The 16,630-nt window shown below is 40.5% G+C and overlaps 1 protein-coding gene across 1 annotated transcript in view; it reads right to left on the bottom strand.

The window, feature by feature from the left end:
* The window catches only part of LOC134349911 (uncharacterized), a 48,662-nt gene extending 45,856 nt beyond the window's left edge, over positions 1-2,806 (bottom strand). Inside the window, exon 1 of the mRNA XM_063054871.1 lies at positions 463-2,806. Coding sequence (XP_062910941.1) covers positions 463-1,398 — 936 coding nt within the window. The 5' untranslated portion in view covers positions 1,399-2,806. The remainder of the gene's footprint in view (positions 1-462) is intronic.
* Between the last annotated feature and the right edge of the window lie 13,824 nt (positions 2,807-16,630).

Genomic DNA, 16,630 nt, shown 5'->3' with positions numbered 1-16,630 from the left:
GTTTTTATACAGAGCCAAGATCATATGAAGTAGAATCTTATTCATGAGCAATAAACTAAAACGCAGCAAACAAGTGTGCATTGCACTAACTGATCAAAGGCAAACAATTAGAGGCTATCATAGTTTAAAAGTCAGTATCACTGAAGTTTTTTTTTAATTGCGGTAACTTAACATCAAAACTTACTATTTTTATTACACACCACAAACTTAAGGTTATTTATTTTTGTTTACCCACTTGGACATATTTGAAAATGTAGCCTCAACACATCAAAAAGTTATTATTCATAAGTTGTAGGTATAAAACTTAACAAGAAGTACATTTAATTAAAATATTTTGCAAACAATATTTAGACATTTCACCTAAATCATAAAATAAATTTATAACTTTGAGTTGTAATTTTATAATCTCAAGAGGTGTAGGTGATGTCAGAAGCAAGAAAAAGATCTTACCCAGTAACTCACCTGCAGAGTATCAATTGTTTTGTCACAAAGTGAACAACAGTGTGGGAGTACCACTGGAAAATAACCAAGAAAATCCCTGATGTTTTGCAGAATTGGAGTTCTCCGTTTTTTCTCAAGGACAGATTGATCTTCTGCACATGGAAAAGGAACTTCCTCAACATCATAATCAGATTCTGATTCAGAATCAGAATCAAATTTACTTAAATGACATGGTGATTCAGAAAAATGTCTCTCTTTTTTATGGAAAACCTCACTACTTTTTCCTTCCCGTTCAGATCCAGCACTTGACTCTCCAGAGGAAAGATCATATTCATAACTGACCAGAGGTTTGCGCACAGTGTCCAGACCTTCCAGATTCCTTTCTGTTGACTTTTTTTCTCCAATTACATCATCACGGGAAGCCATGTTGGATTGGCTTTGTTGTGGAGAACTATCACCTTTATTGTGCTTCAAAATTGCTCTTTTCTTTTTAATCTGTTTAAGAATATTCGGCAAAGAATCAAGAGTAAGTTTGTCTTTAGGATAGCTCTCCACTTCAACCAGATCACTAGATGAAAGGACCAGGGCAGTTAAATTGTTGCTAGTCTTTTGCAGACCAACTGATTTCTTAACCTTTGATGATGTCTGACTTTGCTGTCCAGCTTCTGAGAATGGTGAATGACTTGTTGCACTGCTGATTTTATAAGATAGCACATCACCTGAAATCTGCCACTCAGACTGCAATTTTACACCTTGCTGCTCAATACTTTGACAGGCTTCCACACCCTGCTCAGTTTTCTGATCCCTTCCTAAATGGATTGTACTATATGGAATATGGCCCAGTTTCTCCAGTTCGGCCTGAACAACATGAGACTTCTCTGGCATAAAAAGATTAAAATTTGCCTCTTGAAAATGAACCTTTTTAGCATAACCAATTATATTCTGACTCTCTGACATTTTGGCAGGAGAGATGGGCTACACTCAAGTCGATTCAAAGCGAAATGAACTTTCAGTAGTTAAGTTTCATAATACATGCCCATTTTGATACAGATATAACCAATAACCTCACCAATGCCGGCAAGCTGAAAAGTAAAGTATGAAAAATATATTCGAGATACTCAAAGTCCAGAACTTTAAAAGACATGTGACTGTAACATTCACATAGTAACTTGGAAAACCATTTAATTAAATCTTTTATAGAGAATTCATATGTGCATTTACATCATTCACAACATGTGTGGACAAATAAGCACAAAAACCTGGAAAAATTTTTAAAATCATAATCTAATAGGAGGGAATAAAAGCAATCTACTTTATATTCGTCCTATGTGCTATCATTTTTATATACAATGGATTCTGATTAATTGGTACAGAGCAGGACCAGTACATTTTGGCGCAATTATCCAATATTCCATGGAAATAGTTAAAAAGGTATAAAAATGACAAACTACCGTTTAACTAAGTAAAAAATTATGAATTTAAATGAAATTCAGTACAAATTAGAACACTACCAAAACTACTTCAGTTCTATAAAACTGTGTAGGAGTTCCTAATCGTTATTGATGGAGGAATTCATCCAGTGTACACTGTCATGCTCTTTTGATTGACTATAAATGAACAAAATTAGCACACCTAGTGCAGATAATGGACTGCCTTCATACAATGCTTTTGAAGATTGCATCCTAAGTCTTCATTTTCATTGTAACATTCAAGATGATTGTTGATACCTTCAAATTTTTAGCAGCTCCTAACTTGATGAATTAGTAAAATCATTTCATTTTCACTCCTGGCCACTTCTGGCATTTCCAAGCCTGAATGCTTGAAGCCACTGTGAAAATCTGAATTGTCTTACTGCCTTACTGCTTATTACTCACTATCAGTGACAAAAAAAAGTCACTGCTTTTTGAACACAAATGCACAAGTGACAATATTTTTAAACTGTTTGCTCTAAGCTCAGTGTAGTTTCTTAACAGCTACACGATGTGCATGCGATTGACACTAGTTAGAAACTGTTCAGCAACAGTCTCCTTTCCCAGTTAAGACCATCTACATACTACTAAAATTCTCATGCTCTGTTTGTGGCCTCCAATTAGCCCAAACGATGCATTATAGCGGCACTTTTTTTTGACTAAATCGACTTAAAATGCACTAACTTACAGAATGCATGCAAAGTTCAAGGCTATATATTCGTATAAAATTGCTCACTCATCAATCAACAGGCCCCACTTTCCTCAACCCGAGCCGATTCCAGCTTTAATGGAAACCGCAACGCGACACCACGACATATGCGCACAGCCCGCTTCAGCAGCGCCTCACGATGCTCACAGAGCCGATTCCACCTTCCATGGAAACCGCAACGCGACACCACGACATATGCGCACAGCCCGCTTCGGCAGCGCCTCACGATGCTCACAGAGCCGATTCCACCTTCCATGGAAACCGCAACGCGACACCACGACATATGCGCACAGCCCGCTTCGGCAGCGCCTCACGATGCTCACAGAGCCGATTCCACCTTCCATGGAAACCGCAACGCGACACCACGACACATGCGCACAGCCAGCCTCAGCAGTGCCTCATGATGCTCACAGCAGCGACACCAACCGCAAGAAAAGGGCAGGGCTGTCATGTCCATTTAGGAGAATGCCAACCACATCATCAAGAAAAATCAGCATCCTGAAGGCTTTGGTGTTACTGCTTCGTATCTTCTATCAAGCATTAGAGTAAAAAAAATGGACAGCCTAATTATGCCGCATGGAAAGAGAAAGGGGACATTATGTTCAAGAGATGACGCCAAACGTTGTCGGGAAGCAGCAAGGAGAGGGAGAGAACAACAATCAGATGAGGCTAGGGCCGCACGACTCCAGGATCAGAGAGAAAGAACAAATGGTAGAAGAGATGAAGAGACAAAGGATGAAAAGGCTGCGCGTCTCCAGAATGACAAAAACAGGCAGAGAAGGAGGAGACAGGAAGAGACAGAGGAGAAAAGGAAAGATCAACTCCAGAATATGTGGCAAAGAGTACCCTAATGAATAATGAGCAAAGAGAAGTATATGAATATGTGTGCAACTGCTTGGAATCTCTCTTCAGTGATTTTATGCACCAGGAGGACGGGCAAGACATTTATCATCAACTTGATCCTCGCTAAAGTTAGGGGAGATGGAGGGGTTGCTATTGCTGTAGCATCATCAGGTATTGCAGCAACATTGATGCCTGGTGGTAGGACAGCGCATTCAAGATTCAAAATACCCCTCAAAGTCAATGAAGATGCCCTTTTTAACATCGATACTGCAAATTCACTCCAAAATGCGAAGCTTATTGTCTGGGATGAGTGCCCCATGATTAGGAGGGAGAGCTTTGAATCAGTGGACTGCACTCTTCGTGATGTATGCGGCAAGAATAAGGCCTTCGGGGGTATTTTAACCATTTGATGCGGCGATTTCCGTCAGCTTCTAGCAGTTGTGAAACGTGGAAATAATGCTGATGTGGAGAATTCATGCATAAAAAAATCCTACTTATGGAGAAGCTTCATCAAGTTTCAATTGAAGAGAAACATGTGATTGAGTGAGTGAGAAGGACGATATTCTGAGTTATTGGATGTTGGAGAAGACAAGATTGAGAAAAATGAAAACGATGAAATCGAATTACTGGAAGACATGATTCTGCCAGCAAAAACTATGGAAGAATGCATTGATTTCATCTACCCGACATTCGACAACCCTGCAGAACTGTACTCGGGGAATTCTATCTTGGTTCCTCTCCATGAAATGATGCGAAAAATAAACTTCACATGCATTAGACACTATCCTGGAATCATGAAGGAATATTGCTCCTTCAATGCCGTAAGTGAAGGAGCTAACGCCACTCATTTTCCAACAGAATTCCTCGATTCGGTTGAACTCTCTGGATTGCCACCACATAAACTGGAATTGAAGAGGGGATCTCCCATCACTTCAATGAGGAACTTGGATCCACCAAGGCTTTGCAATGGAACGCGAATGATGGTGGAAGAACTGCACAACAATCTCATCGTAGCCAAAATAAACATTGGTGTGTTCAAAAATGACATTGTCATGATCCCAAGAATTACTCTCAATTTATCAGAAGGGGAAGATGTCCCTCTTCAGCGGAGCCAGTTCCCGATACAGTCATACTTTGCTATGACTATACATTAGGCACAAGGCCAAACCATGGAGAATGTGCTGATTTATCTGGAGAAACCGGTATTCCAGCATGGTCAATTGTGTGTGGCTTTAAGCCGGGGAAAAAGAAATGAAAACATTAGAGTATTCTTGAAGGGTGGCTGATCAACCAGAAATGTTATCATCAAAAATGTCCTTTGTTAAACGAGGAGCAGCTATACTTGTCTTGCTACGTGTCTTTCTTCTTTAATAAACTGAGTTTTCTTCTTTAATTTCCAAAGCACATCACATCAGACTGCACTACCTTCCTCTCAAAGGGTGCCCCAACGGGTCACCCGGTTGTCTAGTAAGATATAGAAGCAGAATTAGGCCATTTGGCCCGTTAAGTCAGCGGTGCTGTTTCATCATGGTTGATCCATTTCCCTCGCAGCCCCAATCTCCTGCTTTCTCCCCATATCCCTTCATGCCCTGACTAATCAAGAATCTATCAACCTCTGCCTAAAAAATACCCAATGACTTGGCCTCTGCAGCCGCCTGTGGCAAGAAATTTCCACTCTCTGGCTCAAAAATTTCCTCCACACCTCTGTTCTAAAAGGACTCCCCTCTAATCTGAGGTTATGTCCTCTGGTCTTAGACTCCCCCACCATAGGAAACATCCTCTCCACATCTACTCTATTGAGGCCTTTCAACATTCGACAGATTTCAATGAGGTCCCCTCTCATTCTTCTAAATTCCAGTGAGTTCAGGCCCAGACCATCAAATGCTCTCCACATGGCAAGCCTTTCAATCCTGAAATCATTTTCATGAACTTCCTTTGAACCCCCTCCAACATCAGCAAATCCTTTCTTACAGCGGCATAGTGTCACAAATAAACAAAAGGAATCCCAGCTATTCCCTTGATATGTTTTTGTTCTTTAAGAGTTATCCCAAATAAACAGCTGCCTCAATTAACCGAAATCCACTGTATTCTGCAAATTAAGCAGCTAATGAGAGGAGACAACTCCATGAACATCTTCACCTTCAATGGTGGAAGAGTCTAATAAATTGTTTGCAAGTTTCTAAAGTTGCAAAGAACCAACATGGAGGAAAATACTATTCTACATGTTGTTGCACCTTCCCAGAATAGGAAGTGCAGCAACGGGCATTTTCCACGCAGTGCTTCTAGGAACAAGGTCCTACATTCACACTGTAATGTGAAATGTCATACTTCTTTTTGTTGTGTGACACCATCACTGAGATAAATATGACACATCTAGCAGCTCAGTCAAAGAGTTTTCTGAATTCACACCATTACAGATCTAGTCTCCAGCTTTCTCCATTCACTCCAGATAGCATCAACCAACAATAGCAAACTCTACTCAAAGGAATTGCTATGGGTTCCAAATAAACCCCTTCTGTAAAGCTACAGACTTGTGTTTTGAAATGAAACCATGCCTCTGAACAAGCTGTTACACTTGCTATGCTCAGATTTACAGGGGGAAAAACAGGAATTTAATATAGTTGGATCTGGGATATATTGCCTTAGCTAGCAAGAGTAACTATTTGCTGGGCCAGCTGTGTTGAGATGGTGTCTTACTCAGCAACTTTGTCAATAGCAGGTTGTCTATTTCATCTATAATTTCTGACATCTCTACATATTATCACCACCAAACATTAGATTAGATTATGAGGACATTCAATCCTCGTTTATTGTCATTTAGAAATGCATGCATTAAAAAATGATACAATGTTCCTCCAGAATGATATCACAAGAAAACACAGGACAATCCAAGACTAAAACTGGCAAAACCGCATAATTATAACATATAGTTACAACAGTGCAAAGCAATACCATAATTTGATAAAGAGCAGACCATGGGCACGGTAAAAAAAAGTCTCAAAGTCCCGAAAGAATCATCATCTCATGCAGGCGGCAGAAGGGAGAAACTCTCCCTGCCATGAATCTCCAAGCGCCGCCAACTTGCTGATGCAGCACCATTGGAAGCCCCCGACTGCAGCGGACTCTGAGTCCGTCCGAAAACTTCCGAGCCTCTGATCAGCCCCTCCGACACAGCTTCTCTGAGCACCCTCCTCTGCGAGCGCTTTGACTCCGCCCCGGTCACCAAGCAACAAGCAAAGCCGAAGACTAGGTGCCTTCTCCTCCGGAGATTCTGGACCACACAGTAGCAGCAGCAGGGAAGCAGGCATTTCAGAAGTTTCACCAAATGTTCCTCCGTGCATTCACATCCATCTCCATCAAATCAGAATTGTGCACGGCACCCTACTTGACAAGTAACAGACATCACCACCAGAACGGCCGCTGCCAGCTGCATCACGCCATCATCTTCTCCTCCCTCCTCTTTCAATATTCCAAACTTCTCAGCAATGCACTAGTCAGCTCTTCCGTCTTCACCAATATCCAGTAAACATCTTGCAACACTTTCCTGAAACCACAAATGATTCAATATTTGCTTTTTCCCTACTCCCTTTCCATATTCTTAAAATTTAATCAGTGATTTACTTGTATTTCTTCCAATTTAGTCAGCTGTACTTGGTGACTCCCATGAGATCTGGGGAAACCAAACACGGACTGGTGACCACTTTGAGGAACACCACCACCAACCAATCTGCAAGGACACTAGTGTCCATCCCACTTTGAGCTTTCAGTTTTTTGAGCTTGTTATATTGTTTCAAGCAATGCAGCATAAATTCCAGAAACAGTACTTCTGACGAGGAGGAATTCCTTTCGCCATCTTTGGAACTCACTGTCACAGACGGCTCTAGGGCCAAGTTACTGGGTATATGTGAAGTGGAGGCTGACTGGTTCTCAATTAATAAGAGTGTCAAAGGTTATGGGTAGAAGACAGGAGAATGGTGTTGAGAGGGATAACAAATCAGCCGTGATAGAATGGCGAATCAGACTTGATGGGCCAAATGACCTAATTCTGCTTCTATGTCTTATGTCACATTATAGCATTCTAGACTCAACACCAAATTCAACTAATTAGTTATTCCAAACTTGTAACACTCACTTCCAGAATTCAGATTTTACTCCCTTTCTTGTATTTCAGATTTCCTTTGTACTGATCTATTAGTAAAGAGAGTGATATATAGTGGTGCTAGAAAGTTTGTCAACCCCGTTTAATTTTCTCCATTTTTGCATAAGTATGACCTAAATGTGATTAGATCTTCACGCAAGTCCTAAAACTAGGTAAAGAGAACCCAATTAAATAAATAACACGAAAAACATTATACTTGTTCATTTATTTATTGAGAAAAATGATCCAATATTACATGTATTTGTTGGAAAAAGTATGTGAACCTTTGCTTTCAGTAACTGGTGTGACCCCCCTTCTACAGCAATAACTTCAACCAAGCGTTTCTGATAACTGTTGGTCAGTCCTGCACATCAGCTTGGAGGAATTTTAGACCATTCCTCCTTAAAAATGGCTTCAGCTCTGGGATGTTAGAACGCTTCCTAGCATGAACTGCTTGCTTCAGGTCCTTCCACAACATTTCTATAGGATTAAGGTCAGAACTTTGACTCAACTCACCCCACTAACCCCTGCATTCTGACTTTATATAACCACTTCTTAAAACAATGCTGTGATCTGTTTGTTCTGGTTTTGTGCTGTAAATTTAACCTAAGGTTGCAACTAGAAGTTTGTGAACCCTTTGCAGTTACCTGATTTTCTGCATTAATTACTTATAAAATGTGGTCTGATCTTCATCTAAGTTACAATAATAGACAAACACAATCTGCAGAAACTAACAATTGTACTTTACATGTCTTTATCTAACATATTTTTAATCATTCACAGTCCGGGCTGGAAAAAGTATGTAAACCCTTACGTATATTTAATAACTGGTAGAACCCCCTTTAGTAGCAATAACCTCCACCAAAATGTTTCCAGTAGCTGCTGATCAGACTTGCACAATGGCGAGGGCAAATTTTAGACCATTCCTCCATCCAAAACTACTTCAGTTCACCAATATTTCTGAGATACCTTGCATGAACAGCCCTCTTCAGGTCATGCCACAGCTTCTCAATTGGGTTAAGGTCTGGACTCTGACTTGGCCATTCCAAAACACGAATTTTCTCCTTTTTAAACCATTATTTTGTTGACTTACTCTTGTGTTTCGGATTACTGTCTTGTTGCATCATCCAACATCTATTAAGCTTCAGGAGATGGACCCTTACCCTGATATTCTCTTGTAAAGTATCTTGATACAATTTTGAATTCATAGTTCCCTCAACGATTGCAAGCTGTCCAGGCCCTGACGCAGCAAAGCAGCCCCAAACCGTGATGCTCCTTCCACCATGCTTCACAGCTGGGATGAGGTTTCAGCGTTGGTGTGCAGTGTCCTTTTCCCTCCAAACATAATGGTGTGCATTTCTGCCAAAAAGTTCAACTTTTGTCTCATCTGTCACAGAACATTGTCCCAGAAGCATTGTGGAACATCGAGGTGATCTTTTACAAACTTGAGATGTGCAGCAATGTTTTTTTTTTGGAAAGCAGTGGTTTCCTCCATGGTGTCCTTCCATGAACACCATTCTTGTTCAACAGTTTTCTCATAGTGGACATGAACAGAGACTTCAGCAAGTTCTAGAGATTTCTGCAGGTCTTTTGCTGTTACCCTTGGATTCTTTTTTACCTCTTTCAGCATTGCACGTTGTGCTCTTGGTGTGATCTTTGCAGGATGCCCATTCCTAGGGAGAGTAGCAACAGTACTGAGTTTCCTCCATTTGTAGACAATTTCTCTTACTGTGGACTGATGAACACTCAGGTCTTTAGAAATGCTTTTGTAGCCTTTTTCAGCTTCATGCATCACTACAATTCTTCTTCTAAGGTCCTCTGTAAGTTGTTTTGATCGAGGCATGGTGCACATAAACAGGCTCTGTCAATAACCAGACTTTGTGTGGCTTTTTTTATAGGGCAGGGCACCTCTACACCCCAATATCATCTTATTGACTGGAACACCTGACTCCAAATAGCTTTTGTAGCCAGCTATGGCTGGTGGCGTAGTGGCATCAGCGCTGGACTTCGGGGCAAGAAGTCCCGAGTTCGAATCCAGCCAGCTCCCACCATCCATGCTGGTTAAGAGCTGGTGATCTCTTAAAAAAATACTCACCCAGCAGAAAGCAATGTAACTTGTAACTTGCCACATACACGATTTCCCAATACGTCAGAGCGACGTGGAAGGAAATCGTCCACCAACTGGAAATTCCAGATGCAGATAGATTGTGTACTCAGTATCAACAAGAAGTTTGTATTATTACTTTACGCAGATTGTGTTTGTTTATTATTATGAATTAAGATCAGACCACATTTTATGAGTAATTAATGCAGAAACCAGGTTAATTGCAAAGGGTTCACAAACTTTTTCTTGCAACTGATAACAGGTAGGAGGAGAAGATGGCGGCGCACCTGCGTTTGCGCAGCTCTCCAGTGATATGATATCTGTTAAATAGGGGCTGTGGACAATTCTGATTTAATGGAGAATGGACGTGAAAGCACAGAGGAACATCTGGAGGAATTTCTGAAACGCCTGTTCGCTGCTGTCGTTAGTGTGTGGTCAGGAATCTTTCGGAGGGTAGGCCTCAAAATTCCTGGCCTTACCTGCTTTTGGCGACCGAGAAGGAGTTGAATCGTTCAGACAGAGATGGCGCTCAGTACTCGGTGTCGGAGAGCTGATCAGAGCTCGAAGTTTTTGGATGACTCAGAGTCAGATTGTGGTCGGCATGGCAGGGAGAGTTTTTCTTCCTTCTCTCCATCTGCATGAGATGTGGGACATTTGAGAAACTTTGAACTTTACTGTGCTCACAGACTTCTTCATCAAGTTATGGTATTGTTACACTGTTTGTAACTATACGTTATAATTATGTGGTTTTGTCAGTTTTTTCAGTCTTGGTTTGTCCTGTGTTTTGTGATATCACACCAGAGGAAATAATGTATTATTTCTTAATGCATGCATTACTAAATGACAATAAAAGAGGACTACGTGTCTTCAGAATCATATTGGCTCTAAGATGCTCTAAAGAAAAGTGGAAGACCCATTATGCTCAACAACCTTTCCACTGCATGTGTAAGTATATTTTTACATTACTGGATCCCTCTTAGGTGTAATCAGATGTTCATTTTATTGCCTATAATCTAAAACAGAAAGGTAACTGCAAGGATTTTGCCTCATTCTTGGTGTCACAAAAACCTCACCTTTGATTTTGTGAGTAATGAGTAAGTTCTACAGGATAATGAATAATTTGTACTTCTCATTAATACAATTGTTCTTCCCATGCAAGAATTGGCGTTTGGTAATTTTTCCCATATGTAAAGTAAGAAGATATGGTGCTTGAATATTAATTTAGAAAATCAGAGTAGCCAACACAATTGACCACCATTATGCCACCATCTAAAACGCTTACCATGCCATCCCATGCCCACACTTTGGATTAAAGTCCAATCACATGGCTGTACTTTACACCCAGCAGAGTGATTTTATTAAAACAGTTGTAGACAAGTGTGTTCCCATAAAATCATTCAGTCTTCCCCAACCAGAAACCCTGGATGAATCACCAGATCCTCGATCTGCTGAGGGCCAGATCAGAGGAATACAAGTTTGGTGACCAAAGGAGTTACAAGAGGTCCAGGTAGGATTTCCAGAAAGCCATCTCACGGGTAAAGTGGCAATTCTGGACTAAGCTTGAATCAACGAAGGATACTCGACAGTTGTAGCAAGGCTTGAATACTATCACCTCTTATGAAGTTAAACAAGTTTATGGCTAACATGAGAGGGCACAGTTTTAAGGTGCTTGGAAGGAGGTACAGAGGAGATGTCAGGGGTAAGTTTTTTTATGCAGGGTGGTGAGTGTGTGGAATGGGCTGCCAGCAACGGTGGTGGAGGCAGATATGATAGGGTCTTCTAAGAGACTCCTGGATAGGTACATGGAGCTAAGAAATAGTGATAAGCATGGACGCTGAAAAGGCATTTGATTCAGTTAATTGGAATTTTCTTTACAGAGTTTTACATAGATTTGGTCTACATGACACAATTATTAAAACTGTATAGGCACTATATGACAATCCTACTGCCAGGATTAAAATCAATGGATATTTATCTAATAGTTTTACCCTTGAAAGGGGCACGAGACAGGTTTGTGCATGGTCACCGCTACTCTTCACATTATATTTGGAACCATTAGTTCAATACATTAGACAAAATGAAGATATCAAGGGAATTACTATTAAAGGGACAGAGCATAAATTGGCCTGTTACGCGGATGACATTCTGATCTACCTAGGGCAACCAACATCCTCTTTACCTAAATTGATGCAATCCTTTGAATAATATGGCCATATATCAGGATACAAGATGAACATAGATAAAACCCAGCTACTTTCATATAACTATAACCCACCAAGAGAAATTGAAAGTAGATATCCTTGGGCATGGCAAACAGAGTCCGTCAAATATTTGGGCATCATTATACCAAAAGATTTGGCAAAATTATCTGAATGCAGTTATCAGCCTATATATAAAAAAATTGAGGAAGATATAACAAGATGGAACCAAATTCCTTTCCTTCATCTCAGTTCTAGGATTGAATCTATTAAAGTGAATATACTGCCCAGACTACTATATCTCTTTTAACCCCACTAATAGAGATTAACCAAAATCAATTCAATGAATGGAACAAGATGCTATCAAGATATATAAGGCAAGGTAAAAGGCCTAGAGTTTGTCTCAAAACTTTGCAATTAGCCAAGGAAAAGTGGGGATGGGGCCTACCTCCTCTTAGAGATTATTATTTTGCAGCACAGTTGAGAGCCGTGATATGCTGGTGCAACCCATCATATGGCGCTCAATGGAAAAACATTGAGGAGAGGATACTTTCCATCCCCATACAGGCAATTTTGGCTGATAACAACCTACAAAGTTACATAATTAATATTGACAACCCATGGGTGAAATGGACTCTTAAAATATGGATAACTATTATAAAAGAATATAAACTAGAGAGAGACATTGCAATTCTTAAATGGTGTGCATATGACTCGGATTTTACACCGAATAAACTGGATGCTAGATTTAAGGATTGGACAGCTAAAGGAATAACAGCTATTTGCAATATAATGAAAGAAGGAACGCTGTTCAGTTTTGAAATGCCTAAAGAGAAACACTTACTAGAAAAACAAAACTTTTACCGATATTTACAGATGCGAAAGTATGGTAATAGGACTGTTAAAAATGTAACCAAGGCAAGTACATGTCTGACAGAGCTATTTGGAAAAGCATATAATTCAGACAACGGTAGTAAAATAATTTCAAGCGTTTATAAGGGTTTGTCAACTCTTAAAACACACTTGACTTCATACATTAAAACAAAATGGGAGGACGGAGGGATAATAATATCTGAGGAAGAATGGACAATAATATGGAGGTATCAATGGAAGTCTACCAGTTCACAGAAATGGAGGGAGTTCAGGTGGAAAAACTTGGTAAGATATTTTATTACACCCTCTCAGAAATCCCATTATGATAGAAACCCCCCCTGTTTGCTGGAGAAATTGTGGAAATCAAAATGCAAACCATTATCATATTTTCTGGGAATGCCCCATTATCAAAGACTATTGGAGTAGGATACATAATGCCCTACAAGGTATCTTAAAATGTGAAATACCCTTAGAGAGTAAGACCATATATTTTGGGTATATACCTCAAGAATGGTTGAAAAGAGATAAATATTTAATGAATGTACTGCTGGTGGCTGGTAAAAAGACCCTTACCAGGAAATGGTTATCACAGGAGAGCCGAATTTTAAATGTATGGATGGAAATTACAATGGACATTTACAAAATGGAGAAGATAACAGCATCTGTTAATCATAAGTTGGAACAACTTTATTCATACTGGAAAAAATGGTTTAACTACTTAACACCTCATAGGCCTGATTGTACTTTCACAATCAATGAATATGTTTTTTAAAAAAATCACTCCCTACTCTGTACATAGTTTTCTTCTTTCGATTGTTCTTTCTTTCCTCTCCTTTCTATAGTGTATACCTCATAAATATTATGTGGAGATTTGTGACAAATATGATTATATGATATGTATGTACAGTATCTGAAATACATCTTGTGGAAATGTTTGTTTGATGATGAAATTCAATAAAAAAATAAATTACAAAAAAAAGAAAACTAGAGGGCTATGAGTAACCCTAGGTAATTTCTAAAGTAAGTACTTGTTCGGCACAGCATTGTGGGCCGAAGGGCCTGTATTGTGCCTAAGGTTTTCCATGTTTCTAAGCAACACAGGCAACAACAGGGCTTCACTTCCACATGAGCTCAAAGCCTTCTATGCTTGCTTTGACCATCAAAACATGGAGGAACCATCATGAACTCCCATCCCCCAAGGATCCTACGATTTCAGTCTCTGAGGCCGACATGTGAGCAGCCCTCTGGAGGGTGAACCCATGAAAAGTACCAGACCAATACTAAAAACTTGTGCTAATCAACTGGCAGGAGTATTCACTGAGTTTTTATCCTCTCGCTGCAACAGTCTGAGGAACCCACCTGCTTCAAGCAGGCTTCAATTATACTTAAGAAGGCCAAGGTAACCTGCCTCAATGACTATCATCCAGTAGCGCTTACATCCACAGTGATGAAGAGTTTTTGAGAGACTGCTGATGAAACATATCAACTGCTGCCTGAGAAGCAATTTGGATCCACTCTAATTTGCCTACTGGAGCAACAGGTCCATAGCAGATGCCATTCCACTTGCTCTTCACTCAACCCTGGAACATCTGGACAGTAAAGATGCATACGTCAGAATGCTCCAAGACCTTGGCTTCAATATCTCCTTGTTCAGTTGGATCCTCGATTTCCTCACTTGCAGACCCCAGTCAGTTCAGATTGGTAATTTCATCTCCTCTACGGTCTCCTGCTGCATAGCTGCACCACAAAGCTGTGTGCCTAGCCCCCTGCTCGACTTGCTTTACACTTGAGACTATATGGCTAAGCACAGCTCCAATGCCATTTTCAAGTTTGCTGACAACATTGCCGTTGTAGGCCGAATCAAAAGAGGGAACAAATCAGCATATAGGAGGGAGATTGAATTATATGCTGCATTACAACCACCTCTTACTCAATGTCAGGAAGACCAAAGAGCTGATTTTTGACTCCAGGAGGAGGAAACCAGGAGATCATGAGCCAGGCCTCATATGAGGATCAATGTGGAGAGGGTCAGCAACTTTCAATTCCTCAGTGTTATTGTTTCACAGGAGCTGCCTTTGGCCCTGCACACAAGTGCAATTATGAAAAAAGCATGGCAATGCCTCTGTTTCCTTAGGATTTGGGGAATATTCGACATGACATCTAAAACTTTGATATAGTTCTATGGATGTGTGGTGGAGAGTATATTGACTGGTTGCATTATGGCCTGGTATGGAAACACCTATGCCCTTGAACAGAAAGTCCTACAAAAAGTAGTGGATAGGAGTCCATCAAGTCCCTGGAGTCCAGTCCATCACGGGTAAAACCCTCCCCACCATTGAGCACAACTACACAAAATGTTGTCATAGGAAAGCAGCATCCATCATCAGGGACCCCACACCATCCAAGACATCAGGAAGAAGGTACAGGAGCCTCAGGACTCACACCATGAGGTTCAGGAACAGTTATTCCTGCTCAACCATCAGAGGATAACTTCACTTCATTATTGAAAATTTCCCTCTGCCTATGGACTCGCCTTCAAGGACTCTTCATCTCATGTTTTCGGTATTTATTGCTTATTTATTATTATTATTATCTTTCTTTTTGTATTTGCACAGCTTGTGTCTGTTGCAGACTGGTTGAATATCCAAGTTGGTGCCGTCTTTCATTGATTCTATCATAGATTTATTGAGTATACACCACAAGAAAATGAATCTCAGGCTGTATATGGTGACATGTATGTACTTTGATAATAAAGTTACTTTGAATTTTAAGATTCAAGTGCTGAGGACTAAGAAGGTATGGTCAAGGGAGGTGGAGGATTGCTTACAGGACTGCTTTGAGTCAGTGGACTGGACAGTATTTAGGAATTTGTCTTCAAATCTGAATGAATACACCACAGTTGTCACTGATCTCAACAAGACCTGTGTGGATGAGTGTGTGACTTTGAGAACATACTTAACACAGCCAAACCAAAAGCTGTGGGATGAACCAAGAAATGCAAAGCCTGCTGAGGGCTAGATCTGTGGCATTCAAGATCGATGATCCAAAACTATACAAGTTATCCAGGTATGAATAACGGAAGGCTATTTTAAGGGCAATAAAACAACTCTGATTAAGGTTAGAGATGGAATAGTATGCATATCAGCTGCGGCAGAGTTTCCAGGAGATTGCTTCCTACAAAATAAAACTAAACATCATGAATAGCTGTGATATTTCACTCCCAGATGAGCTCAATGCCTTTTATGCATGCTTTGAAAGGGTGAATAAAACTAAACTTGTGTGAACCCCTACTGAATCTGGTGACCTGTGATCTGATCAGGGACCACGGTGAACCCTTGCAAGGCGTCAAGCCCCAATGGGACTTGGTAGGACTCTGAAAATCTGTGCCAACCAACTGGCAGGAGTGCTCAAGGACATCATCAATCTCTCACTGCTGCAGTTGGAAATTCCCACCTGCTTCGAAAGGGCAACAATCATATCAGTGCCCAAGAAGAGCAGGTGAGCTGCCCCAACAACTATCAACCAGTGACTGCAATGAAATGCTTTGAGAGATTGGTCATGGTCAAAATCAACTCCTGCTTAAGCAAGGACTTGGACCTGCTGCAATTTGCCTGCAACCGCAATAGGTCGACAGCGGATGTAATCTCATTGGCTCTCCGCTCGGCCTTGGGTTACCTGGACAATATTAATACCAACATCAGGAACAAGCTCTAAAACTAGGCCTTTGTATCTCCCTCTGCAACTGTTTGACTTCTGGGAAACCACTGTCTATGCAGATTGGAAATAATACCTCCTCCTCACTGGCAATCAACAATGACACACCACAAGAATGTGAGCTTAGCTCACTACTCTACC

Source organism: Mobula hypostoma, chromosome 7 (assembly GCF_963921235.1).
Source record: "Mobula hypostoma chromosome 7, sMobHyp1.1, whole genome shotgun sequence".
Lineage (NCBI taxonomy): Eukaryota > Metazoa > Chordata > Chondrichthyes > Myliobatiformes > Myliobatidae > Mobula > Mobula hypostoma.
The sequence above is the reverse complement of the archived record's forward strand: the minus strand, read 5'-3'. Positions and strand labels throughout refer to the sequence as shown.